The following is a 21,883-nucleotide window of genomic DNA, read 5'->3' on the forward strand; positions in this document are numbered from 1 at the left end:
CCGAGACGCGGTCGGCGGCAACCGGGCGGATGGGCGTGGCCGCGGAGGACGACGGCAGCGTGGAGGACGACGGGCGACGGCGCAGCGAGGTCCGGCGGAGGCGGGGACCTGGCGGCGCGGGACGGCGACCGAAGGCGGCGGCGGCCGCGGGCGGCGGCGCGATGCGGAGGCGGGCCGCGGGGGCCTGGCGCGGGCTCGGCGGGCCGACGCGGTGGGCAGTGGACGGGCGACACGTGTCGCGCTGCGGTTGGACGCGGGCGGCGGCGGGATTCGTCCGGCGGCGGCCGGACGTGTCCGGTGGCGACAGGGACGATTTCGTCCAGGGTTTGCCCGTGAATTTCGGGGAGAGGCTATATTTATAGGTAGAGGGAGCTAGGAGTGTCCAAATGAGGTGTAGTTTTCGCCCACACGATCGTGATCCGATGACGGAGAGCATGGAAGTGACTTAGATGGGTTATTGGGCTGTTTTGGAGGGGTGTTGGGCTGCAACTCAAAAGAGGCCTTTGCGGTTATGCGGATAACCGTTGGAGTACCAAACGAGCTCCAAATGACCCGAAACTTGACAGGCGGTCTACGGGTGCTACACCAGGGCCACTTGGCAAGGCTCGGTCCATTCTGAGAACGTTTAACACCCACACACGAAAAGAGACAAGAGGGGTGCGCTGGTGCATGTGGGAGTGTCAGATTGCGAAACGGACAACGGGGGAAATGCTCGGATGCATGAGACGAACACGTATGCAAATGAGATGCACATGATGACATGATATAATATGCATGACCTGAATAAAATGCAAAACAAAAGACAAAACCCAACCACGGAGGGAATATCATATCACATAGCCGAAAAAGGCAAGAGTTGGAGTTACAAAGATGGAAAGTTACATCCGGGGTGTTACATGATTACTCCCTAGTTCGGTGCAGCATGCTTTACAGCTTAGAACCGGGGCTCCAAAAGCGTTTTGAGCAGCACGGAGCATCTGAGATGTTCCAAGAGCTGAAAATGGTTTTCCAAGCTCATGCCCGGGTCGAGAGATATGAAGTCTCCGACAAGTTCTACAGTTGTAAGATGGAGAAAAACAGTTCTGTTAGTGAGCACATACTCACTATGTTTGGGTTACACAACTGTTTGTCTTAGTTGGGAGTTAATCTCCCAGATGACTTGGTCATTGACAGAATCCTCCAGTCGCTCCCACCTAGCTACAAGAGCTTTGTGATGAACTACAATATGCAGGGGATGGAGAAGTCCATTCCTGAGTTATATTCAATGCTGAAATCAGCGAAGGTGGAAATCAAAAAGGAACATCAAGTGTTGATGGTGAATAGGACCACTAGTTTCAAGAAAGGCAAGGGTAAAAAGAACTTCAAGAAGGACGGAAAGGGAGTTGTCGTGCCCGGTAAATCAGTTGCCGGGAAGAAGACAAACAATGGACCCAAGCCCGAGACTCAGTGCTTTTATTGCAAGGGAAATGGTCACGGGAAGCGGAACTGCCCCAAGTACTTAGCGGATAAGAAGGCCGGCAACACCAAAGGTATATGTGATATACATGTTATTGATGTGTACCTTACCAGTACTCGTAATAGCTCCTAGGTATTTGATACCGGTGCGGTTGCTCATATTTGTAACTCAAAACAGGAGCTGCGGAATAAGCGGAGACTGGCGAAGGACGAGGTGACGATGCATGTCGGGAATGGTTCCAAGGTCGATGTGATCGTCGTCGGCATGCTACCTCTACATTTACCTACAGGATTAGTTCTAAACCTCAATAATTGTTATTTAGTGCCAACTTTGAGCATGAACATTATATCTGGATCTCGTTTAATGTGAGATGGCTACTCATTTAAATCCGAGAATAATGGTTGTTCTATTTATATGAGAGATATGTTTTATGGTCATGCCCCGCTGGTCAATGGTTTATTCTTACTGAATCTTGAACGTGATGTTACACATATACATAGTGTGAATACCAAAAGATGTAAGGTTAATAATGATAGTCCCACATACTTGTGGCACTGCCGCCTTGGTCACATTGGTGTCAAACGCATGAAGAAACTCCATACAAATGGACTTTTGGAGTCTCTTGATTATGAATCATTTGACGCGTGTGAACCATGCCTCATGGGCAAGATGACCAAGACTCCATTCCCCCGAACAATGGAGCGAGCAACCAACTTGTTGGAAATAATACATACTGATGTGTGCGATCCAATGAGCGTTGAAGCTCGCGGTGGCTATCGTTATGTTCTCACCCTCACTGATGACTTAAGTAGATATGGGTATGTCTACTTGATGAAACACAAGTCTCAGACCTTTGAAAGGTTCAAGGAATTTCATAGTGAGATGGAGAATCAACGTGATAGGAAAAATAAAGTTCATATGATCATATCGTGGAGGAGAATATTTGAGTCACGAGTTTGGTACACACTTAAGGAAATGTGGAACTGTTTCACAACTCACGCTGCCTGGAACACCTCAGCGTAATGGGGTGTCCGAACATCGTAATCGCACTCTATTGGATATGGTGCGATCTATGATGTCTCTTACCGATTTACCGCTATCATTTTGGGGTTATGCTTTAGAGACAGCCACATTCACTTTAAATAGGGCACCGTCTAAATCCATTGAGACGACACCGTATGAATTATGGTTTGGGAAGAAACCTAAGCTATCATTTCTAAAAGTTTGGGGATGCGATGCTTATGTCAAGAAACTTCAACCTGAAAAGCTCGAACCCAAGTCAGAAAAATGCGTCTTCACAGGATACCCTAAGGAAACTATAGGGTATACCTTCTACCTCAGATCCGAAGACAAGATCTTTGTTGCCAAGAACAGACCCTTTCTGGAGAAAGAGGTTCTCTCGAAAGAAGTAAGTGGGAGGAAAGTAGAACTTGATGAAGTACTTCCTCTTGAACCGGAAAGTAGCGCAGCTCAGGAAGATGTTTCTGTGGTGCCTGCACCGACTAGAGATGAAGTTAATGATGATGATCAAGGAACTTCGGATCAAGTTTCTACTGAACTTCATAGGTCCACAAGGACACGTTCCACACCAGAATGCTATGGCCACCCTGTCCTGGAAACCATGTTATTAGACAACAGTGAACCTTCGAACTATGAAGAAGCGATGGCGGGCCCAGATTCCAACAAATGGCTTGAAGCCATGAAATCCGAGATAGGATCCATGTATAAAAACAAAGTAAGGACTTTGACAGACTTGCCCGATGATCGGCGAGCCATAGAAAATAAATGGATCTTTAAGAAGAAGACTGGCGCAGATGGTAATGTGACCATCTATAAAGCTCGACTTGTCGCTAAGGGTTATCAACAAGTTCAAGGGGTTGACTACGATGAGACCTTCTCACCCATAGCGAAGCTGAAGTCCGTTCGAATCATGTTAGCAATTGCCGCATTCTATGATTATGAGATATGTCAAATGGATGTCAAAACGGCATTCCTCAACGGTTTCCTTAAGGAAGAATTGTATATGATGCAGCCAGAAGGTTTTGTTGATCCTAAGAATGCTAATAAATTATGCAAGCTCCAGCGCTCCATTTATGGGCTGGTGCAAGCATCTTGGAGTTGGAACATTCGCTTTGATGAAATGATCAAAGCGTTTGGGTTTATGCAGACTTATGGAGAAGCCTGCGTTTGCAAGAAAGTGAGTGGGAGCTCTGTAGCATTTCTCATATTATATGTGGATGACATACTATTGATGGGAAATGATATAGAATTTTTGGAAAGCATAAAGGCCTACTTAAATAAGTGTTTTTCAATGAAGGACCTTGGAGAAGCTGCTTACATATTAGGCATCAAGATCTATAGAGATAGATCGAGATGCCTCATCGGTCTTTCGCAAAGCACATACCTTGATAAGATATTGAAGAAGTTCAATATGGATCAATCCAAGAAGGGGTTATTGCCTGTTTTGCAAGGTGTGAAATTGAGCACAACTCAATGCCCGACCTCGGCAGAAGATAGAGAAAAGATGAGTGTCATCCCCTGTGCCTCAGCCATAGGGTCTATTATGTATGCCATGCTGTGTACTAGACCTGATGTAAACCTTGCCGTAAGTTTGGTGGGAAGGTACCAAAGTAATACCGGCATGGAACATTGGACAGCGGTCAAGAATATCCCGAAGTACCTGAAAAGGACTAAGGATATGTTTCTCATTTATGGAGGTGATGAAGAGCTCGTCGTAAAGGGTTACGTCGATGCTAGCTTCGACACAGATCTGGGTGACTCCAAGTCACAAACCGGATACATGTATATTTTGAATGGTGTGGCAGTAAGCTGGTGCAGTTGCAAGCAAAGCGTCATGGCGGGACCTACATGTGAAGCGGAGTACATGGCAGCCTCGGAGGCAGCGCATGAAGCTATCTGGATGAAGGAGTTCATTACTGACCTAGGAGTTATTCCCAATGCGTCGGGCCCGATGACTCTCTTCTGTGACAACATTGGAGCTATTGCCCTTGCCAAGAAGCCCATGTTTCACAAGAAGACCAGGCATATCAAGTGTCGCTTCAACTCCATTCATGAAAATGTTCAAGATGGAGACATAGATATTTGTAAAGTACATACGGATCTGAATGTCGCAGATCCGTTGACTAAACCTTTTCCACGAGCAAAACATGATCAACACCAGAACTCTATGGTGTTCAATTCATCAGAATGTAACTAGATTATTGACTCCAGTGCAAGTGGGAGACTATTGGAAATATGCCCTAAAGGCAATGATAAAATGGTTATTATTATATTTCCTTGTTCATGATAATTGTCTGTTGTTCATGCTATAATTGTATTAACCGGAAACCGTAATACATATGTGAATACATAGACCACAACATGTCCCTAGTGAGCCTCTAGTTGACTAGCTCGTTGATCAATAGATGGTCATGGTTTCCTGACCATGGACATTGGATGTCATTGATAATGGGATCACATCATTAGGAGAATGATGTGGACAAGACCCAATCCTAAGCATAGCACAAGATCGTGTAGTTCGTTTGCTAAGAGCTTTTCTAATGTCAAGTATCATTTCCTTAGACCATGATATTGTGCAACTCCCGGATACCGTAGGAATGCTTTGGGTGTACCAAACGTCACAACGTAACTGGGTGGCTATAAAGGTACATTAAAGGTATCTCCGATAGTGTCTGTTGGGTTGGCACGAATCAAGACTGGGATTTGTCACTCGTATGACAGAGAGGTATCTCTGGGCCCACTCGGTAGTGCATCATCATAATGAGCTCAATGTGACTAAGCAGTTAGTCACGGGATCATGCATTGCGGAACGAGTACAGAGACTTGCCGGTAACGAGATTGAACGAGGTATTGGGATAACACGATCAAATCTCGGGCAAGTAACATACCGGTTGACAAAGGGAATTGTATACGGGATTGATTGAATCCCCGACATCGTGGTTCATCCAATGAGATCATCATGGAATATGTGGGAGCCAACATGGGTATCCAGATCCCGCTGTTGGTTATTGGCCAGAGAGATGTCTCGGTCATGTCTGCATGATTCCCGAACCCGTAGGGTCTACACACTTAAGGTTCGATGACGCTAGAGTTGTTATGGGAATTAGTATGTGGTTACTGAATGTTGTTCGGAGTCCCGGATGAGATCCCGGATGTCGCGAGGAGTTCCGGAATGGTCCGAAGGTAAAGATCTATATATGGGAAGTCCAGTTTCAGTCAGCGGAATAGTTTCGGGGGTTATCGGTATTGTATCGGGACCACCGAAAGGTGTCCGGAGGTCCACCGGGTGGGGCCACCTGCCCCGGGGGACTTAGTGGGCTGAACAAAGGGTGAGAATCAGCCCCTGGTGGGCTGGTGCGCCCCCAAGGGCCCAAGGCGCCTAGGGTTGAAAACCCTAGGGGGTGGGGGCGCCTCCCACCAAACTTGGGGGGCAAGCTCCCCCCTTGCCCCCTAGATATCTAAGGGGGGCGGCCCCCTCTCCCCTTCCCCTATAAATAGTGGGGTGGGTGGGTGAGAGGGGCTGCCACATCCCTTCCCTTCGCGCATCCCCTCCCTCCCTCCTCCTCCTCCTCCTCCTCCGTAGTTCTTGGTGAAGCCCTGCAGGAGAACCACAAGCTCCACCACCACGCCGTCGTGCTGCCGGAGCTCTCCCTCAACTTATCATCTTCCCTTGCTGGATCAAGAAGGAGGAAACGTCCCCGGGCTGTCCGTGTGTTGAACGCGGAGGCGTCGTCCGTTCGGCGTAGATCGGATCTTCCATGATTTGAATCGCCGCGAGTATGAGTCCATCCTCCGCGTTCTAGTAACACTTCCGCTTAGCGATCTTCAAAGGTATGAAGATGCTCCTCCTCTCTCTCTCTCTGGTTGTTAGAATCTCCTAGATTGATCTTGGTGATGCGTAGAAAATTTTGAATTATCGCTACGTTCCCCAATAAAACATACGTTAGCTAACTCCCTACGCTTCCTAATCAAATCATGCCAACAATCAACACAAAAAACACACCTACAATCGGTACAAACTAAAAGGAAAATTGAATAATAATGTAATATCTACAATCAAAGCATGCCAATAATCATCACAAAAAACATATGCATCCAAAACAATATATGGTTCTATAATGGTGTCATGTAAATAACATTTCAACTTATGTATGCAAAGCATTCTTGTCAATACGAATATAGGATTTCATCTAACTCATCTAAAAGAATATCAACACAATCTAGACATGTGTAAGGTTCATCTTAACAACCTAGGTTTTCAACATAGAAGCATATCTTTTTAATAGAAATAAACTAAACTAGGGTTACAAAATAATTACAAATCATCTACAAATCTTAAATCCCACAAATCTATATACATGCAAGATTCTAATCCAATCAAATAAGGGTTCCACAAATCTTCAAAATAAGATACATTTTCTGGATAGAAAGAAGGGAATCGGAGGAGAGTATCTTCTAGAATGGATTGGTGAAGAAATTCTCGGACCAAATCGTCAGATCCGAAGAATTTGAGAGATAGGAGAAGAGGAGGAAGCCGTGGGCGCGTCGTTTCTGTAACTGGGGTGGGTGGAAAGAGGGCTAGGCGCGGCTGCCTCTAAGTCATCGTGCAGCGCCTATGGGTTAGGCGTTGCACTTTACAGGTGTGGCGCCTAGCCCTGAGGCGTTGCACTGCTGGGTGCGGGCCCTGAGGGTGCCACATTGGCCAAGCCTGCAACGCCTGAGAGCAAGGCGCTGCATAATAGGGTGCGGCGTCTGCGTGTCGGCGCCACACAAAAACGGTCAGCTGTGTGTATTTTTTTCGAACCAGTTCACTTGGTGAATTGTTTTCGTCCACACGTCAAAATTGTCAATTTTGCCCGGATTTACAGATCAACCCCTCAACTTCTCATTTCGATTCAAACAAGTGTACCTCTATCTCGCCGTCGCCTCCCCGCTCCTTGCTTCCGCCCGGCCGTTTCTCTAGGGTTTAACGCCATGGACGTCGAGGACGAGCTCCCGACCGCCCCCGCGTCCGCGGACGGCGGCGAATCCTCGCACGCGCTGGTGTCCGGCGACCAGTTCGACGTGGAGGCGTACGCGGCGCAGTACTCGGGGCGCACGCGCGTGGCGCGGCTTCTCTTCATCGCGGAGAAGTGCGGGTCGGAGCAGATGCGGCTGGATGCGCTCCGGCTGGCCTACGACTGGGCCCTCAAGGGAGAGGACACGGCCCTCCACCGCGACGTCTCCGCCAAGATCGCCGGCCGCCTCGGCCCCCGCTACGCAGCCGACCAGGCCTGGTCCGACGCCGTCGAGCGCCGCGCCCTGCTGCGCAAGGATAAGCTTGACAGCGAGCTCAATGTCTACAGGGTACGGAAACCCTAAACTTCGCTCCCTTTTGTTTGCTTTAGGGTTGCACTGTCGCCATTTCTGCTTGACGCAATTAGCGACGCATTGGCGTGTTTTCTGAAATCATTCTACCTGCAGACCAATCTGATCAAAGAGAGTATTCGGATGGGCTACAATGACCTTGGTGATTTCCACTATGCTCAAGGCCACCTTTCAGACGCCTTCAAGAGCTATATCAGGACCCGCGATTACTGCACGACCTCCAAGCATGTTGTTCAGATGTGCTTGAATGTCATACTTGTTAGCATTGAGCTGGGGCAATTTATGCACGTGTCAAATTATGTCATCAAGGCGGAGCAGACCCCAGACGATATGGATCCTATTACTGCCGCCAAGTTGCGAGCTGCTGCTGGATTAGCCTACATGGAAACAAACAAGTACAAACTTGCTGCCCGGAAGGTTAGTGCACTAGAATCTCCTTTACTTGTTATTGTTTCTATCCTAGTATTTCGTGTTGCTACATCTGTTTATCAGGGATTCATGAAGCATGCAAATTTAATCTGTTGGAACTTTGAACTGTTCCACTACATTGGCTCGAATAGCTGGTGTGTTTTAAAATTGCAACAGTTGTGCTATTGGAGATTTCGGCAGTGATATTATTGTAACCTGTGGTTTATTAGAAGTAAGGAAATGAAACAAGTAAAGGGATCCCCTAACTTTACTATATCTGCTATGTTTGTCAGTTTGTTACTCCCTTTTCAGGAAATCTGGATAATTTATATACAAACTAAGTAAATATGTATTCCCTCGTCCTTTTCTCACGACAAAACTCATTATGCTAAAGATATATCAATTTCTATTTCGGGCTGGAGATAAAGCCCAGTAATTGGTACCTACCAACTTCTTTTGTGAAGAACCACATATCAAAGATGCCATTTTTTATTCAGTTAGTTATTTCATACTCACACTTGATAATAGTAATAGAACTGTTAAGTTGACTGCGGGATTAAAAGTGTTCCCCCTTCTGAAGTTTATAGAGACAGGATCAGAGCTAAGGAGCAACTATTCTGAAGTTATAGCTCCACAAGATGTTGCTGTCTATGGTGCACTATGCGCGCTTGCTTCTTTTGATCGCTCAGAGCTGAAGGTTCGTCTTTGCCTGAACTATTTTTTCCCTTCACATGGATATTTTATGTTAATTGTTCTGTCTAAACCAGATTAATTTCCTCATTTGATACAGAGCAAAGTTATTGACAACTACAATTTTCGCAATTTTTTGGAGTTAGTGCCTGAAGTAAGGGAGCTGGTAAATGATTTTTATGCAAGGTACTAGGAATCTAGGATGCAACTGCTGCAATTAATTTTCTCCCTTGATGCTTTATTGAACTGTATATTTTTCTGCGGGATGAAGTTCCTTTTTAATCTATTGGTCCTATAGCAAAGAGTATTATGAACGATATTGTAGGAGCTCTGGTCTTCTACATGATAGATGGGGATTTTGGGTGAATTAAGCATATGAAATGTATGGTTGCTTAATGAGTCTTGTTTTACATGTTTAGAGGGATCGTGATGTCAGCAGCAGGATAATTTATAGCTCATTCACAGTGTTTTAGTAGTATACAGTTGGTCCAGTATTACAAACAGGGTAAAGTTTGATACTCCAAATTTACTCCCAGTTCAAGGGATCATTTTGGTCCCAGTTTGCACCTTGCCTTAAAAAAAGTTCTTTGCATCATAGGCAGGTGGTCTAGTTCCACACATTGTGGCATAAAATTTTGCTTAAATTGACGTTTTATCTGGAAAAAATTTGACACAAAAATGGAAGTTCGGGGACCCAAAATAGTCATTTTAGCCTGGTGCTCAAAGCGGCATTATCCAGATGGTAAATTTCTTCCAAATAGATAAGTACCAAGCCACTTCTGGGCATTCCTGTTCTTTGGTGTTTTAAATCTTCAATTATTTGTGAAGCCAATGATATAAATGATGATGTTGTATCTTTTGTTAACATGCTCTGGCAGTTTCTGATTGTTGTAAGTGATGTTTTTTTTTTAAACTTGAAAGAGAGCATACTTCAGTTGTTCATTAGTCAGGTAAAATAAATTTCAAATGATTTTCGGTGAGACATCTCAAAGGCCACGTTCTGGGCCAAGCAGTTGCCTCAGTTAGCTGGGCATTCCGTCGAGCACCCTGTGCACCCATGCTCAAACCATGTTGCCCACTCTTTACAGTGGATGCCATAACTTTATAGCGGAATTATGAATTTGAAAAGAGAGGTCATGCTGTCATTCCTTCCACATCTAATAAGACAGCAGTTGCTAACCTTGCTTGTCACTTGCACTGATACGATGTGGTCATTGACTGGTGGATAAACTATAACAACTGAACCAACTAAAACCTGTCACATTTTGGTGGTTGTTGTCTAATAAGGAATAGTTTCCTCAGTTGTCTATTTATTCACCTGGATTCTCACATTGTAGCTGGATTTATTATGAGATGTGTTGAACCTTCTACCCGATGATGTTGCTTATGCATTTGTGCAGTAGATTATTAATTCCTTTGTTTTTTACTGTGCCGTGCCTTTTTTCTTCATAAACATACATTTTTATTCTTTATACACCTTTTTTATTAACTCATTGCAATTAATACCAGCCGCTATGGGTCATGTCTGGGATATCTTGAGAAGCTGAAGTCAAACCTGCTGCTGGATATGCATTTGCATGCGCATATAGAAACTCTGTACAAGGACATTCGACACAAAGCCATCATACAGTACACATTCCCATTCATATCTGTTGATCTCAACTTGATGGCTGTTGCCTTCCAGACCTCCGTGTCCCTGCTAGAGAAAGAGCTGGCAGCGCTTATCACTGATAACAAAATACAGGTACCTAACAAAGATGCCTTGTATAGCATGTATTGCAAGTTTGCAACACCTGCAGAGCTAATTTGCTGATCTTTTCGTTTCTTTAATTTATATGCAGGCTCGTATCGACTCGCACAACAAGATTCTATACGCAAGCCACGCCGACCAAAGGAACGGAACTTTCCAGCGTGCTCTGCAGACTGGCATTGAGTTTGAGAGGGATGTCAAGTCCATGCTTCTGAGGGCGAACCTCCTCAAGCACGAGTACAGCCAGAAGGCAGCAGAAAGGAAGGTGTGAAAACAAGTTCTCCTTGGTTTGGACCTGAGGTGCATTGAGAGATTTTAGTGATGATTTGTGCCATAGTCAAGTGTTTCATGTCATGATCTTCCATATTCAAGCTAAGATACTAGATTTAAGTATGTTTTAGAGCACACAAAGATAATATAACTTCTGCCATGCACGTCTTTTGCGGAGACTATGTGGTTAATTTTGTACTACGTACTGGCATTCATTTTGGAGTTTTCGTATAGACTCATTTGAAGTTTGTGTGCTGTCGCTTTTAACAGTCTACTACAGCCGCGCCTGCAGTACAAGAAATTAAGAATTGCTGATAGTATGCTCCTCCGACTGGAATGCCGACTATCCAGCGGATCGCTTTGGCTGTGAAATCATTCATTACCACTTGCTTTCGGTGCGGAGAAAATAATACTAAAACATTTCCTACATGAAGCCATTTCTATAATCTGCACCGACCAGTTTTTATCTTGGCTTTGTGGAATCTCAAAGCTGTACCATGATAATTAATCATTGGGTAAATTATATAAAGATGGATCTGTTTGGCACACAAATTTAAAAGGCAGCCGCGCTGTCAGGCACATGCAGGTGTAAGATTCAAGATATTCCCCGTTTTTCAAGTCCAACAACCGAAGGAAACAATCATCGAGTAAATCCAGGGGTGTAATCCGTTATATAGCAGTACTCGTATATACAGCATCTGCGCATCAAAATGCCTGTGCGGAAAAGAACGAAGTAATATGGAGGTCCATGAAGTTGCTTGCTCCCATTTCATTTCCCGCAGCTCCATCTGGCGGTCGGCACGCAGCTGAGGTAGTGGCACCACTCGCAGTGCTCGTTGCCGTTCACCCCTCGGAAGAGCATCGCCATCCCAACCGCCAGCCTGCGCAGGACAACAGCAAGACAGCATCAGTCAACCGGAAGTCGAGAGCCCACCTAGACTCAACTCAACAAGAGAGATGTCGTTGCCGCTTTGCTTACCCGATGACGACCAGGACCGAGGCCAGGGCGAGCAGAGCCCACTGGTAGGCCAGGAACTTCCGGCCGACGTCCTTGACGGAGGACGGCAGCACGTAGCGCTGCGCCCAGCCGTAGTGCGGGCGCATGAGCAGTACGAACCCGAGGAGGAACCCCGTGAGGAACCCCCCGATGTGCGCGAAGTTGTCCACGTGCGGCAGGATGCCGATCGCCAGATTGACCGCGATCACGAACAGCAACGTCACCAGCGCCGCCGCCTGCACGCATTCCGGCCACGTCGGAAGTGTCAGAAACTTGACGGATTTTCAGAACCAACTGTTGCTGCAGAATTGGTTGGAGATGCGCCCACCTTGTTGGTGTAGATGGTCCAGTTGGTGAAGAGCTCTGAGAGCATGGCTCCGAGGAGCCCGAAGAGCGCACCGGACGCGCCCACGGAGATGTTGTCTCTGATGAACAGGGACGACATCACGCTGCCCCCGACGCCGGAGACGAGGTAGATGACGCCGACTCTCACTGCAACGAAATTCACGGGAACAATGTTAGTTCAGAATTCAATAAAAAGTTGGGGCAGGGGGGCAACCCCTTTCGTTTCAAAAAAAAAATGTTAGTTCAGAATGTTCAGGTAATGGGAGTGTCAGTTCCGGAGAAGAACGCGTACCAAATCCGAACTGCTGCTCCAGCCTGAGCCCGACGAGCACGAGGCTGAGCATGTTGGCGAGCAGGTGGACGACGCCGGCGTGGAGCCAGATGCAGGTCACGAGTCTCCACCCCTGGTGCTCGTGCACCACCTTGTCCCACACGAGCGCGCCCAGCTTCTGCAATCTGGAGACGACAGTATGTACCGGGAGCGTAAGACATGACGAATCTCTCGTTGAATCGAAGGAATCGAAGCGGCGAGAGCCGAATTGTTGGGAAGACGAGACCGACGGATCACTCACGTGGCGGAGGAGGGCCCGAGGAGCGGGTTCTGGCTGAGCGGCTGGAAGGCGAAGCGGCGGAGGAACCCCGCGCCGACGCACTTCCTGCCGCCGCGGCCGCCGCGCGCGTGCGCGGGGCAGTTGTTGGCGTACATCGCCACGGCGAACAGGGCGACGTTGGCGGCCACGAAGACCGGCACGATCCACGGCACCCACTCCCTCTCCTCCTCGCGCCCCGGCTGCTGCTGCGGCGGCGCCGCCGGCGGGGCCTTCTCCTTCTGGTCCGCGTCGCGCCGCGAGCCGGCCATGGCGCCCACGACGTACGGGCTAGCGAGCGAGTTGTCGCGTGGCGCGGTGCGGGCGAGCTGCGTTCCTGGAGCAACGGCTCTAATCGGCTGCGGTCTCGTGGAGAGTGGTAACGGCAGCGGGGTAGTGGAAAAGGTGGGAGGCGAGGCGGCCGGGTAATAAATGGCGCGGCGGCAGGTGGTGCGTTTGCCTCAGCCGCGTGGGGCGGACGCGGTTTAGCCTAGCACGGCTGCACGGGCGGGGACGGGTTGGCATGCCGTAGCCTGTTGACAGTGGGTGCTGTGCTGGCCTGACGGTGGAAACGTGGTGGTGGGATGCTGGCCGTGTGCCGAATCTGTTGCCGGCGCGAGCGGGACGAGGGTCCCGTACTCCCGTAGACAGTAAACGGCAACCCTTCTGGCCGAGCCAGTTTTCGTTCCGCGCGACGCCACGAGTTTGGCCGGCCCGCGCGCGAGAGGCGTCGGGCATACGTTGTGCCGTGCCTGCACTCGCCATGTCGAGCAGTCACTATCCGTCCATGAGTTATCACTTGCCCCGACGGGGTTGTAAACATTTTGGAATGATTTGACTGCTCGTCGAATAATGCTAGCTGGACGCCGTGTGTTGCCATGAAAAATATAATAGAAACATAGTGTTTTGTTCTATTTTTGATCATGTATTGATTGACAAATAACATGTCTTTCTCCTTCTCCCTGCAACCATCATATGTCCTCTAGAGTCCATGTCCCCAAAAGTAGAGATTGTGGAATTATAGATGAAACGATGCTATACACACGACAACTTTCGAACGATTCTCGGAGGACGCACAACATCAAGCCGTTCATTCGTACTGCAAACCTGAACATCAACGTCAAATCCTCCATCGTGCATCCTGAACATCAAGGTCAAATCCTCCATCGTGCATACTTCGAGTTCGGCAACTGTCGTCTGCGTAGCAGTTTTCTAATAGATGGGCTTTGATCTATATAAGATAAGTGGTGAGAAGTTTAGTATCACCTCACAAGTTAAGGAGAGTTGACACCCCTTTGTAAAGTTTGCTCTTCCACTAGCCATTGATAACTTGAGAAGAGAAGTGGTACACGCCCACTCCTCCTCCGCCTCCTGTTGCCACGAGACACTTTTCGATTCAAATCTTTTTCGCAACATTGAAACCGGTCCCATTTATAGCACACATTTTAAGCGTTGGCAGACTAAGACCACCTCGTGGCTCGAACAATTGCTCCTGATCTGGAGAAGACGTTTAGGGAGGCCACCACTGTCTTTGTGGGAGCCGCCTGAGTGTGACCAAAGCTAAGTTCGGCGCAACCGATGCCAAAGCGAGTTGTACGCTATGGAGTAGTTCCATGATTACAGGATGGTTGATAATCATCCTGTATTGGACCAGACTCATGAGATACGGTGCATCGCTAAGGAGCTGGAGCTCCTAAAGTGTGATTTACCGGACAAGTTTGTCACATTATGCATTATTGCTAAACTCCCTCCTTCTTGGAGGAACTTTGCTACTTCTCTCAAGCACTTGAGACGTGAATTCTCTCAAGCAGAATACCAGATCAAAGGACTCACGCGTGAAAGGGGCATGTGTATCTTTTAGCACCAATGTGGTGCAGGAGAATTTCCACGGGTTCAAGAGAAAGAACACTGTCCAACAGAATACTACCTTCAAGAAGAAGGGTAAGAAGAGAGACAAGAAGAAAGATGGCTGCTTTACTTGTGGTTTGAAGGAACATTGGACAAACAAAGGCCCGAATAAATACAAGAAGTCAGGACAAGACTCCAAGTCTATCAATGTGACTATGAGTAACAGTGACAACGCGACATCTTGGTATGGTAATCTGTTTACCGTACTTTCAGTTTGTCAGTTCACTGATTGGTGGATTGACACAGATGCCAATATTTATGTGTGTGCTCATATGTCTTTGTTCTCTTCTTACCAGGTCACACATGTGCTGGAATTTAGTCTATTATCGGGCCATCTCAATAGCATTTTCAGAATTCCTAATAAATCCTAGAGGCCCACTTAGTACATTCATGCAAGGCAAAAGGTGGGACTAAAGTTTAGTCCCATACTGCTCACCTAGTAGGAGTCAGACCTCTTCATAAGGAAAGTTGTTTCTTCACATGTATGAGGATGAGAACAAGAGAGGCAATTCACGCGCGCTCCCCCTCTGCCGCCCGCCACGCCTCATCACGACGCGCGCGCGGGTTGCCAGAATGAGCCGAGCCGTTGTCTAAATTTTTGCCACGCATGATTGGTATACAAAAGGTCACACGGGGGCTGAAAAGTGTTTATATGGTGGAAATTGAATACGAACACTGCACCCTTCGGCTGCTGCATGTTCGTTTCATCTCCCTCTTGCTTCACCTCCCGCCGTTGCCTATTCGCCTCCTTCTCCTGTGCCTATAAAAGAGGCCGCTCCTGTCTAGAGAGACACACCAGAACAACACCTTCCTCACGCCGTCGAGTTCTAGAGCACTGAGCTACTGCTACGATCTTCCCCATCCCTGCTTGTGGCGTTCACCGCAGGTCGGGACAGTAGGCCTCCGAAATCCCACCTCTTTGAGTCCTGTATGAGAGAAGGGTGATAAGATTTTTGGGGAGCGCTCTGCACGACCACTGACCTGTTCATCACGGACACCCTGGACGTCGACGACTACTTCCTCAATGACGACTTCTTCCCCGACATCGACTACCTCTTCGACGACATGGGTAACAACGTTAGCGCCAACGCTACTGCTACAGCCGCAACTCAGTGTGTTCATGTTCTTTTTGTTCGAGTACCTACTACATTTTGTTCTTCTAGTATCTGCTCTACATATGATCTGTTCTAGTTTACATGTGCAAATGCTATTTGCCTTCTCTCTGTTAGATTACATGACTTGTTTCATCTCTGCTATAATAGTCATGTTTTATCTAGTATTTCTATGGATTAAACCATATGGTAAATTGCTCATATTTCCAACAATCCAAAAACCTTATTATAGGCAATTTACCCCAAGTGGTTTTGTTGCATCCATGAGGCCTCCTATGTTTGATGGTGTGCACTATAAGAGGTGGTGTGTGAGAGTTGTTCTGTGGTTTCAAACCATGAGCTGCTATGATGCTACTCTTGGCAAACCTAAAGGAGATCTTGATCCTCAACAGGAACAAGTTTTTCAGAAAACCGATGCCCTATTTAAGGCTGCTCTCTTGAGTGTTATTGGTGAGAATATAGTTGATGCTTATGCGTTAATTGACAATGGCAAAGATATGTGGAACACACTCGAGGCCAGGTTTGGGGTCTCAGATGTCGGCACTGAGCTGTACATCATGGAACAATTCTATGACTACAGGATGACTGATGAGCGCTCCGTGGTTGAGCAAGCTCACGAGATATAGTCATTTGCTAGATAACTTGAGCACTTCAATTATATGTTACTAGACAAGTTTGTTGCCGGAGGTATCATCACTAAGCTTCCTCCATCATGGAGGAACTTTGCTACCTGTCTGAAACATAAGAGACATGAGCTTTTCATTCCGGACCTCATTGGTACTCTTGATGTGGAAGAAAAGGCGAGAGCAAAAGACACACGTGCTTGAGGTATCTAGGGAGGTTCTAGTGCCAATCTGGTGCATAAGAAAAACTTCCAGCCCCCCAAGTTCAAGAACAAGGGCAAGTTTGATGGTAAAGCAAAATTTGATGGGAAGTATAAGGCTTCACAACACACCAACTTCAAGAGAAAGGCTGACGGAAGAAAGGTGTTTATCATGTGTGTGGAGATCCTGATCATTGCACTCCTACTTACCCTAACCGTTATGACAAAGCGTCAACATGGTAAAGGCGGCAAGACCGCCAATGTTATCATTGGTGACATTGACATGAATGATGTTGGGTATGGTTTATTTCTCACTATTCTTTCATTATGTCATTCTCCTGATTGGTTGATTGACACGGGTGCTAATGTACATGTATCCGATGATATTTCCATGTTTTCTTCTTATCAAACCACAGGGACTTCCACCATGCTGATTGTCCATGGTTCAAGTGCTTCTGTTCATGGTGTTGGCACAGTCGATCTGAAGTTTACTTCGGGGAAGATCATGCGGCTGAAGAACGTGCATTATGTCCCCTTCGTCAATAAAAATCTTGTTAGCGGATCTCTTCTGTGTAGAGGTGGCTACAAGCTTGTCTTCGAGTCGAATAAATTTGTAATATCCAAGTATGGAACTTTTGTTGGTAAAGGCTATGAATAAGTAGGCTTGCTTTGTCTATCCTTGTTAGATGTTTGCAATAAACTTGTTAATCATGTGTGCAACAATAGTGAATCAAATGTATGGCATTCACGTCTCTGTCATATTAATTTTGGTTGCATGACAAGGCTAGCCAAGTTGAACTTAATCCCTAATTTCACCGATGTCAAGGGATCTAAGTGCCAAGTTTGTGTGTAAGCTAAGCAACCTCGTAAGTCTCTTACAACCGCGGAAACAAGAAATCTTGCACCACTAGAGCTCGTACATTCAGATCTTTGTGAAATGAATGTGTTTTGACAAAAGGTGGAAAGAAAGATTTCATGATGTCAATTGATGACTCCACTAGATAATGTCATGTGTATCTCCTAAAATTAGAAGATGAGGCTTTGAACTTTTTCAAGATCTATAAAGCTAAAGCGGAAAACCAACTTGGTCGAAAGATCAAGAGGCTTAGGTTCGATCATGGTGGAGAGTATTTCTCTAGTGAATTTGATTATTTTTGTGTGGAACATGGTATAATCCATGAGAGAATGCCTCTCTATTCACGTCGGTCAAATGGGGTAGTCAAAATAAAGAACCGCACTCTAACCGATTTTGTTAACGCCATGTTAGACACATCGAGTCTCTCCAAGGCATGGTGGTGTGTAGCAACCCGACCCAAAAACAGTCAAGTATCTATGTATCTGTACCATCCCAAGATCATGCTGGCACACACAGTACATTGATGAAAATATCAAAGTTCAGTCACACCTGATTTATTACTCGAATCTCATATAGAGTCTTTATTACATCAAAATATATTCGACCGAAGGCCAACTCATGAGAAAAACTAATGCAGAAGCGTAAACGATATGCGAGTCCATCAGAATCCAAAGGGCAATCACCGAGCATGGATCGTAGCCTCACTCATGGTCGGAATAATCCTCTGCAACATAAGACGTCTGAAAGAACATGCGGTGCCCCCATGTTTGGTTTTGGTAATTGATGACAATCTCTATGGACTAACGGTTGTCTTGAGTTATCTTTGAAGGATTTGTCCATAGGAATTTCTTGAAGTCCATTTGTTTGTTTCAAGGAGTTTATATGTTGACCAATGTGCTATTCAAGGAATTATCCAAAGAGTGGTCATGTAGAAGACACGATACAAGGTTGATCAAGACTATGTCAAGAGTGAATCAAGTTGATCAACACACAAAGCATACAAGATGTACCGAGAGGGATCAAGTGATCCCATGGTATGGTAAGCATTGTCCATTATGCTTTGTGTACTAACCCATGATCTACGTGTGAGTCTATGTGGGGTTAGGTTTGTTTCCATGGGTTTGCATCAACATGAAGATCTCATACAACCCATGGAGGATGACATCAAGTGGTGATCGTCATCAAGATTGTGGTGTGCAAGTTCAAGTGGAGCATCACGAAGAGATCATCCTTGAAGCTTGCCGTCCATTTTGGTGTCAATGTACTTGTGAAGATATGTCAAAGAGTGGCTCACCCATAGTGGAGTATGGGGGAGTAATCAACTAGTCTTCATCGAGCCAACGCAATCAACAAAGGTGGTCCAACTTGAGGGAGTCAAGATCGTCATCATCTAGCTCAAGTGGACTATGTGCAAGGCAAAGATTTTCCCTTGATAGGTTTTCTATTTTACTGGTCTCATGGTGGTAGTTGGGAAACTAGGTTATAGGGATCGATTGTTGTACTATCAAGGGGGGCTCTCGATGAGTAGCTTGATTGTATCGTTCGTAGAGAGCTCAAACCATTGCACCCTTGCATCATATTTATTGGTTCTTGTTTGGTTCTTCTCCTTGTGATATTTGAGCTTATGGTCATTTTCATGACAAGCTCGAGTTCATCGAAAACAGAGTTCACATGCATCTTCTATGATGTTTTCGATGTTGGGGTTTTTGTCGGTTCTCTTTGTGAGTCTTAGAGCTTATGGTCATCTTGATGACGGGTTTTTGCAGGTTCTATTTGTGAGTCTTAGAGCTTATGGTCATCTTGATGACAAGCTCAAGTTCATCAAAAACAAAGTTCACATGCATCTTCTATGAAGTTTTGGATGTTGGAGGTTATGCCGGTTCCTCTCTTTTGGAGGTTTCTCTCCTCTATATCTTAGGCATACCTCCCCTGCCTCTTCTTACTATAACGACTATGCTACTCGTCGTCATCTATCCAACAAGCTTGAGTTTGCTCAATTCGAAGCTCATTTGCAGAAGTTGTGGTAGTTCTGGTTTTCCTTGAGCATCTGTTTTGCTTGGAAGTGACATTGGGAGGCGCCAGTGGTAGTACCGCGGCCCCGGAGTGGCGATACCGCTAAAAGCCAGAAGCGATAGTACCATTGTTTCACAGCGGTAGTATCGCCCATGGCCACATGCGGTAGTACGACTTCGGTTCCGTGCTAGTACCGCCTCTACTCAAGACCTGCGTGTCTCGTATCGGGTTCAGCGGTAGTAGCAGCGGCAGTAGGAGTGGTAGTACTTCCCCTACTACCGCTACTAGTGCTGCACAATAGCCCTCATCTTTGTTCCTTCTCCCGTAGGCGCTGTGCAAGGTCCCAGTGGTAGTATCGCGGGGCTGAGCGGCAGTACCGTTGCGGCCAGCGGTAGTACCACTCCCTAGAGCGATAGTGCTGTGCGCTGCAGGCTGAGAATGGGAATAACAGTTGGATTTTCCCCCACCTATAAAAGGGGTTCTTCTTCCCCATTGGACCTTATCCCTTTAGCTTGAGTTCTTCCCCCATTGTTGACCTTCTTCGAGCTTGCTATCTCTCAATCCCTCCATGGATTCTTGCTAGTTTGGTGGGAAAAGAGAGAGGAGATCTAGATCCACATTTCCACCAATCACTTTCTCCTCTATGTGAGGGGAACCCCTTGGATCTAGATCTTGGAGTTCTTGGTGTTCTCCTTCTTGTTCTTCCTCTCATTTTCCTCCCTAGCATTAGTTTCTTTGGTGGGATTTGGGAAAGAAGGACTTGGGCACTCCATGTGCCCTTGCCATTGCATTTGGTGCATCGGTTTGAGTTCTCCATGGTGATACGTGGAAGTTAAAAGTTGAGAAGCTTATTACTTTTGGGTGCTTGGTACCCTTGAGCTTGTTCCTCTTGGGTGCTTGGGCGCCCTAAACGGTTTGTGGTGTACCGAGCTCAATCATTGCGGTGTAAAGCTCCGGGAAAGCGTCAGGGTCTCCAATTAGGTTGTGGAGATCGCCCCGAGTAATTTGACGGGTTCCGGTGACCGCCCCCAAGGGTTGCCATTTGTACGGGTTCAACAACCGCCCTCAAGGGTCCCTTAGTGGAATCACGACATCTTGCATTGTGCGAGGGTGTGAGGATATTACGGTGGCCCTAGTGGCTTCTTGGGGAGCATTGTGCCTCCACACTGCTCCAAACGGAGATTAGCATCCACAAGGGTGTGAGCTTCGGGATACATCGTCGTCTCCACGTGCCTCGATTATCTCTTACCCGAGCCCTTTTACTTATGCACTTTACTTTGTGATAGCCATAGTGTTTCATGTTATATATCTTGCTATCACTTAGTTGTTTATCTTGCTTAGCATAAGTTGTTGGTGCACATAGGTGAGCCTAGTTGTTGTAGGTTTTGTGCTTGACAAATTAACCGCTAGGTTTATTCTGCATTTGTTCAAGCCTAAACCGTACTTATTTTAAAGCGCCTATTCACCCCCCTCTAGGCGACATCTACGATCTTTCAACGTTGCAGTCGTGTAGGTCAGCATTTTGAATATGCCGACAAGTCATAGAGGGATAACAATAAATAAATGCTATCACTATATGAAATTTTAGTTGTGGGGCTCTAAGATTAAGTTTTTGCGAAAAGCAGTTTTTTCCCTACAACAAAAGACTTGCTTGCAATTACTACAAAATATTTGTTGTTACTGAGATGGTTCTGTGATACGTCCATTTTGCATCATGATTTCCTCCTATTATTTATAATGTTTTTATGCATAATAATGGTTTTTGGAGTAATTCTAAGGGAAAATTTTGTTTTTGACACTCTAGATTTTGCCAATTTTCCTTATGCCACTCTAGATTTTGACATTTCACTTTTGCCACTCTTAGTTTTTGACAATTATCACAATTGACATTCCTATGGTAAAAGCAAAATTTTCAGAGTGGCAATTGTGATAATTATCAAAAGCTAAGAGTGGCAAAAATGAAATAAAATTATTTTGATTTTGCCACAAAATGGCAATTGTGATAATTGTCAAAAACAAAGAGTGGCAAAAGTGAAATGTCAAAATATAGAGTGGCACAAGGAAATTTGGCAAAATCTAGAGTGGCAAAAAGAAAATTTTCCCTAATTCTAATGCCTTTTCTCTCATAATATGCAAGGTTTACACAAAGAGGGGGAATGCCGGTAGCTGGAATTCTGGACTTGAAAAAGCTATGTCAGAGTTATCTATTCTGCATACCTCCAAATGAGCTGAAAATTTATGGAGAATTGTTTGGGAATATATGAAAAATAATGGAGCAAAT

At 46.1% G+C, this 21,883-nt stretch overlaps 2 protein-coding genes across 2 annotated transcripts; one reads left to right on the plus strand and one right to left on the minus strand.

Annotated features, from left to right (window-relative positions):
• The first annotated feature begins 7,378 nt into the window (after positions 1-7,378).
• On the plus strand, positions 7,379-11,209 carry LOC119336109 (COP9 signalosome complex subunit 1-like). Its single transcript, XM_037608134.1, has 6 exons — positions 7,379-7,822; positions 7,940-8,260; positions 8,832-8,948; positions 9,042-9,127; positions 10,451-10,685; positions 10,783-11,209. The coding sequence occupies exons 1-6, from the start codon at positions 7,451-7,453 to the stop codon at positions 10,960-10,962; spliced, it is 1,311 nt and encodes a 436-aa protein (XP_037464031.1). The 5' UTR covers positions 7,379-7,450; the 3' UTR covers positions 10,963-11,209.
• Positions 11,210-11,531: 322 nt separating this feature from the next.
• LOC119336118 (RHOMBOID-like protein 2) lies at positions 11,532-13,301 on the minus strand. The gene is made up of 5 exons (XM_037608143.1): positions 12,876-13,301; positions 12,596-12,759; positions 12,287-12,450; positions 11,941-12,194; positions 11,532-11,842 (listed from the first exon to the last, which is right to left on the minus strand). The coding sequence occupies exons 1-5, from the start codon at positions 13,160-13,162 to the stop codon at positions 11,731-11,733; spliced, it is 981 nt and encodes a 326-aa protein (XP_037464040.1). The 5' UTR covers positions 13,163-13,301; the 3' UTR covers positions 11,532-11,730.
• Positions 13,302-21,883: the final 8,582 nt, after the last annotated feature.

The sequence above is a fragment of the Triticum dicoccoides genome, chromosome 1B (assembly GCF_002162155.2).
Source record: "Triticum dicoccoides isolate Atlit2015 ecotype Zavitan chromosome 1B, WEW_v2.0, whole genome shotgun sequence".
Lineage (NCBI taxonomy): Eukaryota > Viridiplantae > Streptophyta > Magnoliopsida > Poales > Poaceae > Triticum > Triticum dicoccoides.

What these genes read in the sequence shown, in the direction of transcription:
- LOC119336118 (XM_037608143.1), bottom strand. Translation starts at nt 13,162, where the DNA reads ATGGCCGGCTCGCGGCGCGACGCGGACCAGAAGGAGAAGGCCCCGCCG. An exon ending in GGAGCAGCAGTTCGGATTTG is followed by an intron (nt 12,451 to 12,595) that starts GTACGCGTTCTT and finishes ATTTCGTTGCAG; the next exon opens with TGAGAGTCGGCGTCATCTAC. An exon ending in GGACCATCTACACCAACAAG is followed by an intron (nt 12,195 to 12,286) that starts GTGGGCGCATCT and finishes GAATGCGTGCAG; the next exon opens with GCGGCGGCGCTGGTGACGTT.
- LOC119336109 (XM_037608134.1), top strand. Translation starts at nt 7,451, where the DNA reads ATGGACGTCGAGGACGAGCTCCCGACCGCCCCCGCGTCCGCGGACGGC. An exon ending in TTGATCGCTCAGAGCTGAAG is followed by an intron (nt 8,949 to 9,041) that starts GTTCGTCTTTGC and finishes CATTTGATACAG; the next exon opens with AGCAAAGTTATTGACAACTA. An exon ending in TCACTGATAACAAAATACAG is followed by an intron (nt 10,686 to 10,782) that starts GTACCTAACAAA and finishes ATTTATATGCAG; the next exon opens with GCTCGTATCGACTCGCACAA.